The following is a 16,148-nucleotide window of genomic DNA, read 5'->3' on the forward strand; positions in this document are numbered from 1 at the left end:
AGCTTTTTCACAGTGCTAGATAATCTGTCTGACCCTAGGGCTAGAATATTTTTAAATATGCTTATATTTAAACAAATTAATATTTTCAACTTTAGTTATGTTAAGTTCAGTAGTTGTTACAGTTTTATGTCGTTGCATAATGTGGACTAATTTTTACATGTTCGATTAAATGAGTTTGTAAGTGTAAGTTTTTAGAATAAACAAAGCTTAGCTTACAAAATTAATGTTTTGTTACTGTAATTAAGTGGGCAAGGAAAAGAATCATGTACTGTTGTGAGATGTAGATCGCCAATTCCAACCCATGGGGCAAAATGTTTTTGTAAAGGCCTTGGTAAACCTCAGCAATTGGTACATTTTATCTCTTGAGTAGGTATTGCCTCATCTATACTTCATAATGGTGATAGATTTTATTATTACTAATCTTTCATGAATCCATTTAATAGTTAATAGTTCCACTGTTCATGCTACTATGCCTTTGGGGTTGAAACAGTTTTGATACCATAGGCAAATTGGAATTTATTTATTTTAATTATCATAGTTAAAACTGTCACTTTGCTATTTTGAATCTGCCTACAGTACTCAGTGAATTGTTTCATACATTGTGGGTTTTTTTTGTTTTTTTACAGGTTATTGAGACAATTGCAAATGCAATCGCATCAGTAGATGGCTGCACTGTGCTGGATGTAGACCCCGGGATATCGACTAATCGCACTGTTTACACGTTTGTTGGAACACCAGAATGTGTGGTCGAAGGAGCCCTTAGTGCTGCAAGGGTGGCCTATCATTTGATAGATATGAGAAAACACAAGGGTAATTACTAGTAATTAAAGTAATCATTATATATACTACTCAAAAGAATTTAAGGGTCAGACGATATTTTCGACATTATTTTCTGAATGTCAATTATATTAGCTAGACCATAATGTCACGCATGGTATTGTTCCATTTTGACGAAAGTGGGTCTAAGCAACCCATAAATGAATTAAAATCCACTGTCATTGACACTGTCGACTAGTTCTAATGGCGAAAACATGCTTACATTTGCACGTAAATTAGGGCGAAAGCGAAAGGTCTGCTAAGTGCCCATAACTTGCTTTTTCACAAAGCGCTTCATTTGCACGCTTTGCATGTGTATTCCATGTTCCCAATGCTGAATTTCCGTATAATTGGAGCTTGCGTTCGTGTACGGTGCACACTCCAAATTCGACAATGGTACGACGTCAACTGACTATCGAAGATAGAGGAAGGGCTATTGCTTGGCTTCAGGATGGCAATACGCAAAGAAATGTTGCTTTGAGACTTGGTGTCAGTCAGAGTGTCGTTGGACGACTGTGGCAACGGTACCAAGCAACGAATTCTGTTCGAAATCGTCCACGTTCGGAAAGACCCTGAAGCACTACAGATAGAGAGGACCGCTACATCACCAATATGGCTCTACGTCAACGCACAACCACTGCACGCCGTTTACGTGACAATCTGCGGACTGCGACTGGAACTCGAGTGTCTGATCAAACCATACGCAATCGTCTGAGAGCCAGTAATCTACGCTGCCGTCGCCAGGCTGTTCGACCACCACTCCTACCACGTCACAGAACGGCCAGACGTCACTGGTGCACACTTCATCTGCGGTGGCAACGTGTTCAGTGGGGTCGAGTGATGTTCACTGATGAGTCCAGGTTTAGTCTCCAGTTCAACGACGGCGGGTTCGTGTCTACAGACATCCTGGGGAGCGCTTCGCTGACGTTAACGTTAGACAACGTCACCGGTTCGGTGGTGGCAGCGTCATGGTGTGGGGCGGCATCTCTATTCACCACAGGACCCCCCTCTATGTGGTGGATGGCAATCTGAATGGAATCCGCTATCTGAATGAGATTATCCGGCCGTTGGTTCTCCCAGGCCTTCAGCAGATTGGCGGCGGGGCAGTTCTGCAGGATGACAATGCCAGACCCCACCGCGCCAGGAGAGTTCGGGATAACCATGCCCCTCCGGCCAACCTTCATGATCTGGGTCAACTTCTTATGGCAGAGTGGCAGGCCATTCCCCAAGAGTTCTTCAGACGTCTGATCAACAGCATGAGGCAACGATGTGTCGAGTGTATTCGCGCCAGGGGTGGATTCACACACTATTAAACGAATGTTCTAATGTGTAAAATCCATGTTTGACAACCTTCAACTTTGACAGCATGTCATGTGACTTTCTTGTATACAGTGACGTTTATTTGTGGTTTTTTGTAAATATGGAACAATAAATTAAATTTTTGGTGTAGTTTACATCATCAATCTAATACACTCTGAAACTTATTTGGTTATAAATTTTTGAGCCTTAAATTCTTTTGAGTAGTATATATATATATATATATATATATATATATATATATATATAGTACGTTCTACTGGTGTGTAACGTTATTTTATAAATATGAGGAAAGACATGGATATTTTTCCTAATCATTATATAGCGTATTCTTCAGGCTACAGATTTTCGAAGCTATCTTAGCGCTATGATATCACAAAACCATTAAGTTACGGCATCACTATGATAGTTTTAAGATATCATAGCGCTAAGATAGCTTCGAAGATGTGGGCTCTGGTCTGTTTTGTTGTTGTTTTGAGAATCGCTAGCCTCATGCCTGATAACTCACTGTACTATAAAGCTGATAAAATTGTAGCTGAAATTAGGTCATGGTAAAAATCGGCTGCCACCTATAACATAAGATATAACACTGCTTATGATTTTCCTGATAACTTCAGTTATGCAATGTTCATTCATGTCAGTATCTCAGTAAAATTGAAAAAGTGGGTTTCAGATTCAGGCATGGGCCGATTGAAATACTATTTCCTCATTTTTGCAGAACATTGTCATTACTTTTTTCTATTGCTTTTAAAAAAAAAATTGTTTATAGTAGCCTCAAATGTTTCAAGCTTGGAGTACCTTGCATAAACATCTATTCATTTAAGTATTTGAATGTGTTTGGTTTAAAAAATTATCATTTGTATAAATAAACTGAAGCACCTTGGTGGATCCATTCAACTGATTGTGGTGTTTTCTCATTCCAACCAGTGCACTATAACTGGTCAAAGGCAGTGGTATGTGCTTTCTTGTCTGTGGGAAAGTGCATATTAAAAAAACCTGCTAAAGGAAAAATGTAGTGGGTTTAACTGATTACTACTATGAGTCAGAATGACCAAATGTTTAACATCCAATAGCTAATGATTAATCAATGTGCTCTAGTGGTGTCTAGAAACAAAACAAACTTTTTGTATAAATAACTACCTTGAACTGTGATCTTGATTTGGTGTTATGCAACCTCTTAACCTTTGAGAACCTGCATGTGTGATGTAATTAGCAAACATTAGTTTCTCATTGTCTGTGTACACTGATAAACTTGTCATGGTCACATTGTTTACGTGCTTATATTCGGCAAAGATTCAGCCTTGTTTTTACACCCAGTCCAGCTGCCTCAGCTGTTTGCCCAAGGCAAAGGTTGATAGGTGAATCTGATCACCAAAACCATTATCATTATCAAAATTGTATCTGTGTACACAGCAGAGTCAAAGGGATATAGTTCTAACTGCTACCATGAAACACTGTCATGTGCTTTGTCAAAAGGCTGCTGTTTATTTTTCATTGCTACCATTTTTTTTATCTACATTTTCAAGTCTACCCATAGACAGGATAACACATACCATGACCTTTAATAATATACCTGTTGTGAATACTCATCTGGATTGCTTAGATTTGCAGTATTGTAATGTATGGATAAGTAATAAATGCAAAATACTGGTATGTTGTTTATTTGTGTTTAGTACCAATTCTTAACATTTTGCAGTGCAATTTATTAAAAATAAAAACATTGTAAATGCCCAATAGTTATAAAAATTCTGTTACAAGTAGAGCTTGCAACAGCTTTTGTAATGGCACCATTGAATGCTACCACAAATTCTGAGGTCTGTTACTGTTTTCAATCTATAAAATTAACAAAGACATTGATTTTCTTAGATAGGTACTTCCAGGGACATGTGCAGAAAATTGCAGGGCATGGGTGATAGACTCTGGCAAAACATGTTTCTAGGGGGTTCGGGTCATGCTTACTTAAAAAAATTTTTTTTTTAAAGAAAATGTATTTAAAAAAAGAAAATTTGCACCCCTCTCTGCACATGTGCCTGGTTCACTTATAGTTACCATGATTCTGTTTAAATTGTGAATTAAAAAGAAAATTATGTTTCATTGTTTACAGGTGAACATCCTCGGATGGGAGCTCTAGACGTTTGTCCCTTCATCCCCGTGCAGGAAACCACAATGGAAGACTGTGTACTCTGTGCCCGTGAATTTGCCGATAAACTTGCCAATGAAATTGGAATTCCAGGTATGCATAATACATCATGTACTTTTAACATTTTGTGAGCTATTGAGACATTGTTGGGGTTTTTATGTTTTGAATATTTTAATATCTATTATTTGTGTAATAATCTTAGTAAATTTCCTAATAATATTTCAGTTATATTTTGTATGTCTAAACAGGTAATGTTTTGATTAGTATTTTGTGAAATAACATTTGATACTTAGTACAAGAAACATCACCACTACTAAACTGATTTTCAGTCAGTCATAAAGTATTTTGGTACCTTTGAATGTTTAAAAATATTATGGAAAGTTTTTATGGTTGTTAAAGTTTATTGCATTTTCACATTTTTTACAAACTTGATTATAGTTAATGATTAACATCTTGTGAAAAAGAAATGTTATATTTTGTTTATATCGGATCAATATTAGCATTTTTATAAAAGCTTTTCAGACACTTAATTTTTATGCTCTGATATGCTTAAAAAGTGGAAACTTTGGTGGTGAAAAAAAAGACTTTGTTGTTCCACTACAACTATCTGTTTGTATTTTTTAAGTGTATCTGTATGGTGAGGCTGCTAATGAAGAGAAGAGAAAAAAACTCCCTGACTGTCGGTCAGGAGAATACGAAGGTCTTGTTTCCAAGGTAACTAGTTTTCATATAATGACGACATAATGAAATATGATTTCACTATCAAGCAAACTGTATTTGAAATATGTGAGGCTTCCATTAAAACAGGGCACACTATTTCAATATTTCAAGTGAACCATCGTTCTGTTCACGTGACAGTTTAAATTCGCACATTGAACTGTCAATTGGTTTCTTGGTGAACCTTTGCTTTCTAAAATTAAAAGTGACAAACTTCAGGATCATGAGATTTCGCCATTTACAAATATAATTCATGTGACCAAATAATCCGTTACCTATGTGAAAATCACATGAATCAAGTTTTGATTATCTAAGATTTTGAAATACTGTCCCCTTTTAAAAACATGTTGCTTTGGTAATTCCATTTGTTCTGTGTTTGTTCTAGCTGCAAGACCCTGAATGGAAGCCGGATTATGGTCCAGCTGAATTTGTCCCTTCGTGGGGTGCCACCGCAGTGGGTGCCAGAAAATTTCTCATCGCCTACAACATCAACTTGCTGGCAACGAAGGAACAGGCTCATCGCATTGCTCTGAATATCCGAGAGCAGGGCCGTAGCAAAGACGAGGTGAGAACACTAATATTCATGGCCACAAAGTAATTATTATTATTTTTTTCATTATATTGTATAATTATATTGTATATTGTATCTGAAATTCTCAAAATTGTACAAAGTAACTTTAGAATTGTGATTTACCAACAATCAAATTAAAATATTATTTTAGAAGTGTTGTAGGATAAACAGAAGAGTTACTCTTGTTTTTTACAAATACCGAGTAACAGACTAGGTTAATATTTTCCATACGCTAGTGTATGTTTTAATTTTTATGATTTAAAGCAGTTTTGTTTGTTAAATATTTTTATTGTCTTGAAATCTGTACAAGAAATTGATTAAATATATTTTAACTGTAATTAATTATTTTAATTGTACTTTATAGCCTGGCCGTCTGACATCTGTGCAGGGAATCGGCTGGTACATGGAGGAAGCCAACATGGCACAGGTGTCGACAAACATCCTAGACTACGAAGTAACGCCTATGCATGTCGTATATGAAGAGTGTGTCAAGGACGCAGATGTTAGTAGATTAACACAGATCTCATTGAGTGACTTGTAATAACAGTCTCTCATTGTGTGACTTGTAATAACAGTCTGTAGTATGTCACAGATCTCATCGTGTGACTTGTAATAACAGTCTGTAGTATGTCACCGATCTCATCGTGTGACTTGTAATAACAGTCTGTAGAATGTCACAGATCTCATCGTGTGACTTGTAATAACAGTCTGTAGTATGTCACCGATCTCATCGTGTGACTTGTAATAACAGTCTGTAGAATATCACAGATCTTATTGTGTGACTTGTAATAACAGTCTGTAGTATGTCACAGATTTCATCATGTGACTTGTAATAACAGTCTGTAGTATGTCACAGATCTCATCGTGTGACTTGTAATAGTGGAATCTGGTTCTTCAGGAGCTGATGTAAAATCAAAAGAAATACTAGTAGTCACATTCTAATTTTATGAAATATGAGAAACTAAAAATCATTTAAGGCAGACTGGTCACTAATAGGCACTACATGTTTTATACTGCTGTCACAACCACCACCTATGTGCTTACAATGATGATAACTAGTTTAACGTGCCCATATACCACTAGGGATTCGAACACGCCCATCCCGAGTCCGACCTCTGATAAGATCGGTGGCCTGACTCAGGATGGAAGGGGGGGGGGGGGGGTTGTGTTTGAAACTGGGCAGAAATTTGAAAATAGCAATTAGTAAAGAAATTAATAGATAAAATAAAAAAAATAAAAAGGTTACAAGCCAAAAATAAAAAATAATTGACTGCTCGGTCGAATATTTATATAATTTGGAGCATTTTAGAAGGACAGTCCAAAATTAAATACGAGAAAGAAGAGAGGATCGGACTATTTAATAATAATAAAAAAAATAAAAAAGTAATTTCGACATAAAATTTTGAACGCAGATCTAAAAGTTTAAAGTCCTATCGATATGTCCACACGAGTGGCCTCGTTAAGGCCGTTTGGGTGCACAGCATCTACGGGGAGGTGATGATGTTCCTCTCCTCAAAGTGAGGCACCAGTCTCCTGTAGCTGTGGGTGCTAAGGCAGTGGACCATCTGTGGGTACTGGGCGCCGGTGACGATCTTCATGATTCTGTGGATGGTGTTGTTATCCATGTCATGGCTGAGGAATCCCTGTCGGTAAAGATCATCCCGGCGCGACGTCACTACAATAGCTTCCACTCCCCGTAGTTTGACCGTGTGGATGGCTACCTGGTGGCCATCGGGAAACGTCTTGAAGTTTTCCTCGTAGACCCCGCCTGGCAGTCTGTCGGGGTCCGTGACGTCTCCCACCAAGTACTTAGAGTACTGGCCTTTGATCTTTCACGCTGCCACTCTCCAGTCACCCGAAGAGGAAGTAGAAGGCCGCGTCTTGGCTGGTTGGTCCCCCGGCGGGGTCACGGCCTTCCTCTTGACAGCCCCAACATCCAGAGTCGCCGTCGCGGAGTCCCCCGTGGGTGGGGTCTCGACACAGACGAACGACGAGCGGGAACAGGTGACGCTGGTCGCGGTGCACTGGTTGGCTGCTCCACGGGATGCAGACGGGACCCTTTGTCCCCGTCTGAGCCGCCCCTGGCGCACGTTTCCTCTTCCTTGTTCTCTTCCTCTTGGCTGTAGCCGCGTCCCCATATACCAAAGTCATGGTTGCCCGTGACCCGGTGTACGCGACGCGGTACTCTAGCAGCAAGCCATAGCTAGCCATCAATCCCCCCAGGTGGGGGGGTAAGTCGAGAGCGCACGAAATTACGTCCAACTTCATTGCTAGTTCGACTGAACGTCATGTGCTTACAAGTACAGTAAAACCAGTCTTAAACTGGATCATGAACAAATCGGAATCCTGTCAAAACCAGCCACATTCATGATCCTGGATTTTTAAAATCTAAAATGCAACACTTTAAACACCGGATCCTGTCTAAATTGGCTAAATATTAGGTCCCAAGCATGATCCGGTTTAGACAAGTTTCACTGTATATACCTCACTGCACTCTAGATATAACTGCCTACTTTTCATGCTCACAAGTGTAAACCTCACTGCAGTTGGTAGATAATAGCTGACTTCTTTTCATGCTTATAATTATACGCCTGACTGCATTCAGTAGATAGACACCTGTTTTTTCTCAAACAACCTTGTATTTTCAGATATTTTAAATAATAAACACCCTGTATGTGCTTTAAGAATACAAATTCACTGTTTGCTAATAGAGCTATATGAGTGGCGAATGCAGCACAGTCACCAATAGTATTTCTTGAATTTTTTAAAACAAGTTCTATTGTATGTTAGGTGTTAAATGTAATGTTTGATCTCAAGTGTTAATAGTTTGTCTTTCATGGTATATTTTGATCATGGTGTTGATGGCATTTTAACCGTTTATTTTCCAGGAACTGAATCTGGCTGTAGTGGGATCTCAGATAGTTGGGATTGTCCCCCTTGAATCATTGTTACTGGCGGCCGAGTACTTCATGAAGAAAGAAAACCTTTTTATTTTAGAAGAAGATCAGAAACTGCGACTGGTGAGAAGTTATAACATTTATGACCTTTTCAAATAATATATATATATTTATCATATAATACATACATTTTCAGTGCAATCAAAGTATGTGATATTTTTCAGATCACATACTATAAGAATTTGACAACTTTGCAAATTAGATGTAAATTAATCGAGGTCACGGCACTAGGTTTATTGACATTTAAGCAAACGTACTTGGGTGATACTCCGTAATTGATGTATGCATTCATCGAATAAAAAGATTTCAATGGCAATTTGACACTGAAAGCTGTCCAGCGTTCAGAAAACAAAAAAACGTTAAGCTCTAGTTTGTTTTGATGTAAGGATATTTAAAATGACGTCATTTGAGTTTGACGTCATTTCCATTCAAAAATACACTGCGCCATATATTCTTACGTCATTTGAATATCTAGTAATGGCAGACTGGAATTAAAGTTGTGTGGACAGTTTACAAAAACATGTTGTATTAAGCTTGAGATTGTATGATAAAGAGATTATTACCCTCATGTATTTCGGTATCGTCAATATATATTAGGAATAAAAATAATGTATTATGCTCGCCAGAGGCTCGCATAATACAATTTTTATTCCTAATATATGATATTGATGATACCGAAAAACACTCTGGTAATAACCTCTATGTATTTAAATTATAGATAATTATTATAGACATATAAAAATATTTATTTAATACGCTGTTCATAATTATTAATGACTATAAGCAAAATTATATGTTGACAGTAATACAAAATTAATTGAATTTGGATGTGAATACTAACTACGGTAGTTTTCTAAAAGGTCATAAAATAAAGAAAACTGAATATTGAGATTAAGAATTGGCATTTTTCATTGTAAATCTTTAAAAAGTTTTCTTCAGTTTTATTCTGCTTTATTATAACTCACTTTGTTGAATGGTGATCTGTACTGGGACCATTTTTCAGGTTGATCATGTTGTACTTTTATGGTAATAAATGTTAATATATTTTATCTCGTTTTTACAATATAAAAGGCGAGATACAGGTATTATTTGTCTCACAGTGGTGGTGACAGTGTCAACTTTTGCATTAAAGTATTGCATTTAGATCAGTTTCTCACTAACTATAAGTCCTAGGTCAGCACCTTTGATGTTCATCACAGTGTACAGAAATGTTTTATGTTAGGCAAGACATTTAATTCCGCAGAATTTGTGTTTACTACACAATATTGATGATTTGTGTTTAACGTTTTTGCATTATTAATACATGTAATTAATATGTTACAGGTGATAAACAGACTCGGTCTGAACTCATTGGGACCTTTCAGTCCGAAGGAACGGATCATAGAGTAAGTAAAACTGAATTTGTCTGAAAATTAGTCTCTTTACAGTGAGACTCACATAGCATAGCCTGTTTACACCATGGTCTAGTCACCCCCAGCAATGAGTGACATGCCTGTCTGATCCTAGTTTATTGAGACTCTCATAGCATAGTTTGTTTACACCATGGTCTAGTCACCCCCAGTGATGAGTGACATGTCTGTCTGATCCCAGTTTATTGAGACTCGCATAGCCTGTTTACACCATGGTCTAGTCCACCCCAGCGATGAGTGACATGCCTGTCTGATCCCAGTTTATTGAGACTCGCATAGCATAGTCTGTTTACACCATGGTCTAGTCACTGCCAGGGATGAGTGACATGTCTGTCTGATCAGTTTGACTCAAATAGCATATCCTGTTTACACCATGGTCTAGTGTCCGCCAGGAATAAGTGACACACCTGTTTATTACCAGCTTGTCTCGAATGGAATTTTTGTCAACCGAGTCGGTCATTTTATGAAATCCGTTGGAACATGTTTGACGTTTCATGTTCCCTTTCGTTTGGCAAATCCCATTCAACGAAATTATGACTTGGCCCAGGGTACAGTCAGCTCAACCGTACCCTCATATTTTTTCAAATCAGAGCTGTGGATGCCGCCAGTTCCACTTGAACATTGATTACCTGCCAATCTTGTCTTCATGATCCATGTTTTTACGTCTTCTCTGTCTGCCAACTACATTGTAGGTTTGTTATCCCCACTGTCCCTTCACAGACTGATGGGGTACATCTCCAGTTTTCAAAGTGTCTTTTGTCAGAAATGCATTTTTCATACAGTTGATTCTGACAGCTTGTAGTATGACATCAATGGAAAACTTTCATGTGGCCTTCATGACACAATTCTGCATGGCATAGACAGTTATTTTTGCTCAAATATTTTCGTCATAGTTTTGATACTCTCAGAGACTCCATTTTCTTGTCTTGGGGTTCCCTTTTGATGCCACCTTGTTGACTGAAGCATTGGCTGCCACTATTGTTTCAACCTTGTTTTCGGTTGTACATTTACATGGGTTTTGGCAAACAGGGAGCTTTCGAGTGTTTCAACCACACAAATAAAAACATTGTGGAATAGTAATGTTTCAAAAGTCATGTGCACTTAATTTTTTTTTTTTAAAGATTTATTGCCCCCAGAACATAGACAGTGAACAGGTTGGGGAGCCGTGGTCACTGCCTTACAAAGTACATATTTAAACAACAGTATCTAAACAAAATATGCTATTTAAATATGTTAATGCTTTCTGTGGTATTTATAAGACGGAAATGGAGAGGGAGAGAGAGAGAGAGAGAGAGAGAGAGAGAGAGAGAGAGAGAGAGAGAGAGAGAGAGAGAGAGGGGGGGGGGGGGGGGGGGGGGGGGGGGGGAGAGTGTGCAACAGCAGTAGATAAGTATAAAGAAGTTTTGGGGATATTGAGAGAGTATTAGAGAATGACATTTTAATTAGTACTCTATTTCCAAGTGAACTTTCAAAGCATTATTTTTAATTAAAACATTCTTTCAAAGAGTCTTTAAATAGGGTGTCCATTGCTTATGAAATGCTTCATAGTTGCAATTTTTGTAATAAATATATTTTTTCTATTTCAAAATTATTTTGTAGATTATTTTTCGCGGCATTGACATGTAAATTTCTTTTGTGTATTTTCATACTGTAAATATGATATTTTATGTTGATAGTCAGCCAATTTACAAAATCACCTTTTTTGTTGTTGATCATGCCTAATATAACTATGTCTCTGCTGAGTGATATTAATTCCAGTTTCATTTCTTATCCATTCTTCTATTGCTTCCCACAGAGAATGTACTAAACTACATTCAAATAGGTGTTGTATGGTTTCAGGTGATTTGTTGCAAAAACTACAGGCATTGGAATCAATATAATTAATCATATTTAGAAATTTGTTAGTTGTAAGAATTCGGTGTTAGATTTTATACTGAAACCAACATAATGTTGTGCTTTTGACAGATCTAAAGGGTAGAATGTAATATTTTTCCCAATCATATATATCATTAGATATATCCTTCTTTAGAATATTTTATTTGTGATTTTGGAATGGTGGTTTGAGTGTTCAGTAAATCATATATATGTTTGCAACCTTTCTGATCTTTGAGCAAAACCTTTAAGTTATATGGAAGAACAGGATTTTGTAATGCTATAAAAACGTCATCATTTAAATTATCTAGGTTGTAAATGAATGATTTTATAGCACTGACCAATGAAGCATATTCCAGAAAATTGGTAATTATGTCGTATTTCTCTATGAACAGTTCATATGTTAGAAAGTCTCCTTGTTCTTTCAACAAATCGTTAATAAAGATAATACCTTTTGAGATATATCGTTTTAGTATAAATTGCTTTTTATCTATACATATTTTACTGTTGAACCAAATATTGATCTGGAGAATATCATCTACGTTTACTGGAATTTGTTTTTCTTGTATCCTTAACCAACTAACCAATGTGTCTCTCCAAAATGTAATTTTTATTGAACTTTTTTTACAGTATAGAAAATGGTCGCCATATATAATTAAATCACGTGTTGATATATTTGTAGAAGCTTCGAACAAAATGGTCCATTTTGGGTTATTTAAAAATATCCGTCGGATCCACAAACTTTTTAAAGCGGTCATAAAATTATTTATGTTTATCATTTTGATGCCACCATTTTTATAGTCTTGCGTTATTAACTTTCTTTTAAGTTGTTCACGGCCGCTATTCCAAATAAATTGGAAAAATAATGTATTTATATGTTTTAGCAAACGTTCGCTTGGATTTGGTAATGTTTTCAGTAGGTATGTTAGTTTAGGAACTATTAATGTTTTCAGGACTGTAATTCTTCCTAAAACAGTAAGTTTTCTGATAGACTATAGCTTCATTAATTTTTGTATTTCGATAATCTTGGGATTATAATTTAAATCAATAATTTCTTCTAGGTTAATGGAAAAGTTAATACCGAGAAGGTTAAACTGTGTACTGCCCCATTCTAGTTTCCATCGAGTATGATGGTAAACTTCATTTGAAAATTTCTTGCTACCTATCCAGATAGCTTTTGATTTGGTGTAGTTCATTTTTAGGCCAGATATTTGTGCATAATAATCTAGGATAGATAGAACACCCTGCAGGTGTCGTCTGCATACTGCGATATTAAATATTTTTCACCATCTATAGTGATACATTTTATATTATTGGAGTTTTTTACTATGATAGCGAGGATTTCAGCACATAAAATAAATATATAAGGAGACAAAGGATCGCCTTGTCTACAGCCTCTTTCTAGTTTAAATGGCTCTGAAAGAAATCCATTCTGAATTACTCTAGATACTGAGTTACTGTATAGTGTTTTAATCCAGGCTTTCATTGATGTTTTGAAGTTAAAAATGTCTAAGGCTTTATTGATAAATGACCAAGATATTGAATCAAAAGCTTTTTCGAAATCGATTAATAATAGTAAACCAGGGATATCTTGTGCTTCGGTATAATGCATAATATCATAAATTAATTTAATGTTTTCACCAATGTACCTTCCTTTAATAAAGCCTGTTTGGTCTGAATCTATTATTTTATCAAGAACCCTTTTTATTCGATTTGCAATACAACCTGAAGCCAATTTATATGTACAGTTTAGGAGAGTTATTGGTCGCCAGTTTTTTAGAAATTCTTTAGGTTTGTTTGGTTTCGGGATACATGTTATGATTCCTAATTTTTTAACATTAGACATTTTGTTCTTAGCATAACTGTAAAATGCATAAAATGACCAAGATCTATCCAGAAAAATTTGAAAACCCATCCGAACCAGGACTCTTATAATTTTTCATATTTTTAAGACACATTAATACTTCCGAGTGTATTATTTCCCCCTCTAATGTTTCTGCATCTTCGTTTGTCAGGATATTAAAATTATAATTTGCAAGTGTTTCCATAATATCATTATCATTTTGTCCAGGTGGAGTTGAGTAGAGGTTTTGGTAAAAAGCTTTAGTTTCTTTTAGGATTTCTTCCTGATCTTTAACTATTGTTCCATTTTCTAGTTTTATTTTCGAAATTAGTTTACTAAAGTAGTTTCTGGATTCTAAATTACAAAAATATTTTGTTGGTTTTTCGTCCTTTTCGATCCATTTTGTTCTTGACCTTATATAATGTCCTTTAAGTTTTTGTTTTCTTAGCTCTTGTAATTCAAACTTCTTAGATTCAATCTGTTCTAAATCAATCATCTTTTCATCTTCTAATAATTTAATTTCATCACATAATTTTGTTTCCAGTTCATCACAATTTTTTTTCTTAAAAACTGAAAATGATATAGTTTTGCCTCTTATTTCCATCAGTAACATTTCCAAGAAAAGTTGACTATCTATGGAAAACTGAATTTCATCTTTTGGTATAGAATCTAAGATTTCATAATTATATATAGGGACGGCATACTGCCGTATTATTTTTGATATGGTTTCCTTCACCATCTTACAATTTTTGTGTATCTCTAAGTAATGAATTATTAAACTTCCAAAGTCCTGGACCCTTTTTTATTTGAATTAACTTTATATTTAAAACTACTGCTGAATGGTCAGAACGATAACTATTTTCCACTATAACCTTTTCTACCATTGAAATCAAATTATTGGACATTAGAAAGAAATTGAGTCTAGCTTGTTTTAAAGGAGGGTTTTTTTTCCAAGTATACCTTCTAAGATTAGGATAAAGTTCTCTGAAAGGATCTATTAAATCTAACGTTTCCATTTTATCAATAATTACTTTTTTACATTTAGGATGGCTACATTCACAGAAAAATAAAATAAAGACTAATATAAACCAGAAGAATACGAACTTGAAACAAACACCTAGATTTATAATAAATTTCAAAAATAGAATATCATGGCTTGTTTGCAGATCCTAACACTTAACTGCCAGGGACTCGGAGATAAGGAAAAAAGAAATGCAAGAAATATAGCATATATTGTTTACAAGACACACACTTTACGTCACAGTTAGAACCCTATATACAGACACAGTGGGGATATAAATGTCTATTTAATTCTTACACTGGTAATTCTCGTGGTGTGGCAATTATGCTCAATAATAATTTTGAATATGTTTTACATAAAGTTAAAATGGAAAACTCAGGAAACTATATTGTTACAGATATAACAATAGAAGGAGAAAGACTAACTTTCATTACTATATATGCCCCTAATATAGATTATCCACAATTTTATAAACATAATTTTGAATGTATTGAAGACTTCCAAAATGAAAAATATATAATTTGTGGAGATTTCAATTTAGTGTTAAACCAGTATCTGGATACCAAAAAATTATTTACATGTCAGCCATCCTAAATGTGCACTTAATTTGATTTATATATAACAAGAAAACACACAAAGACTGAGTTAATTCACTTTATTAAAACATGCTTTCTGCAATGTATCTGATATAGAAAAATAATGACAGCAATCACTTAAAATATTTTTAATCAAGTGCTAATTGATCTTGCAAAACACATACTCAGGAATAATTAATGTTGTTTCAGTACATTCCGGGTAATGTTGGTAAGTCTGATGGTGTTTGTTGGAAAGTGAATGTTTTTACTTTTTTAATTAAATCGAAATATGTGAAAATACAAATCTTCTAACAGCAATATGTTTTGTGCAAGCTATGGAATTAAGTATTTTATAGTATCAGCCCAAGAAAGGGAGGCAACATAGTTGTCAATAATGGACTTCACACATCCCTCAAAATGTAACCATCTAGTATGAAAGAATGGTTTCACTCTGCTGTGCTCTTAATTTCCTATACCACTGCTTGGACCATTTATAATCTAGCTATATTCTTTGGTGAATTAGAAAAGGTATTTGTAAAGTGTAGCTTATTATCTACACAAGAACATAATAATCCTTCTTTATTTCACCAACGACCAGTGGCAAAATGCAGATCTTTCAAAATCAATATCATCTTCCTTCAGTGCTATCTTCATAAGCTTCTGCAAGCCATTGATGTTGAGATTGTTTCCTATGGCCATTTTTATCAGATTCTATCTACTGAACCCTCACTCAGTCCATCGTTGACACTGGGGCGAGAAGCAATTGTTCAGCAGCAGGGCATATGATGACTTACACTTGATGCACAGTTGTTAAATGTCACAGTGGTTAAACATCCTTCACTAACTGAAACATTTCCCTTTCTTTCCCCAATTGAACCTTTAGATAATCTAAAAAAAACATACCTGTAAA

At 35.5% G+C, this 16,148-nt stretch overlaps 1 protein-coding gene across 1 annotated transcript in view; it reads left to right on the top strand.

Annotated features, from left to right (window-relative positions):
• Positions 1-16,148, top strand: part of LOC121380340 (formimidoyltransferase-cyclodeaminase-like) — a 41,898-nt gene that overhangs the window by 12,698 nt on the left and 13,052 nt on the right. The window contains exons 2-8 of the mRNA XM_041509121.1: positions 627-810; positions 4,238-4,366; positions 4,899-4,987; positions 5,376-5,555; positions 5,926-6,063; positions 8,450-8,581; positions 9,842-9,903. Of these exons, the coding sequence (XP_041365055.1) occupies positions 627-810; positions 4,238-4,366; positions 4,899-4,987; positions 5,376-5,555; positions 5,926-6,063; positions 8,450-8,581; positions 9,842-9,903 (914 nt within the window). The remainder of the gene's footprint in view (positions 1-626; positions 811-4,237; positions 4,367-4,898; positions 4,988-5,375; positions 5,556-5,925; positions 6,064-8,449; positions 8,582-9,841; positions 9,904-16,148) is intronic.

This window comes from Gigantopelta aegis, chromosome 9 (genome assembly GCF_016097555.1).
Source record: "Gigantopelta aegis isolate Gae_Host chromosome 9, Gae_host_genome, whole genome shotgun sequence".
Taxonomy (NCBI): domain Eukaryota; kingdom Metazoa; phylum Mollusca; class Gastropoda; order Neomphalida; family Peltospiridae; genus Gigantopelta; species Gigantopelta aegis.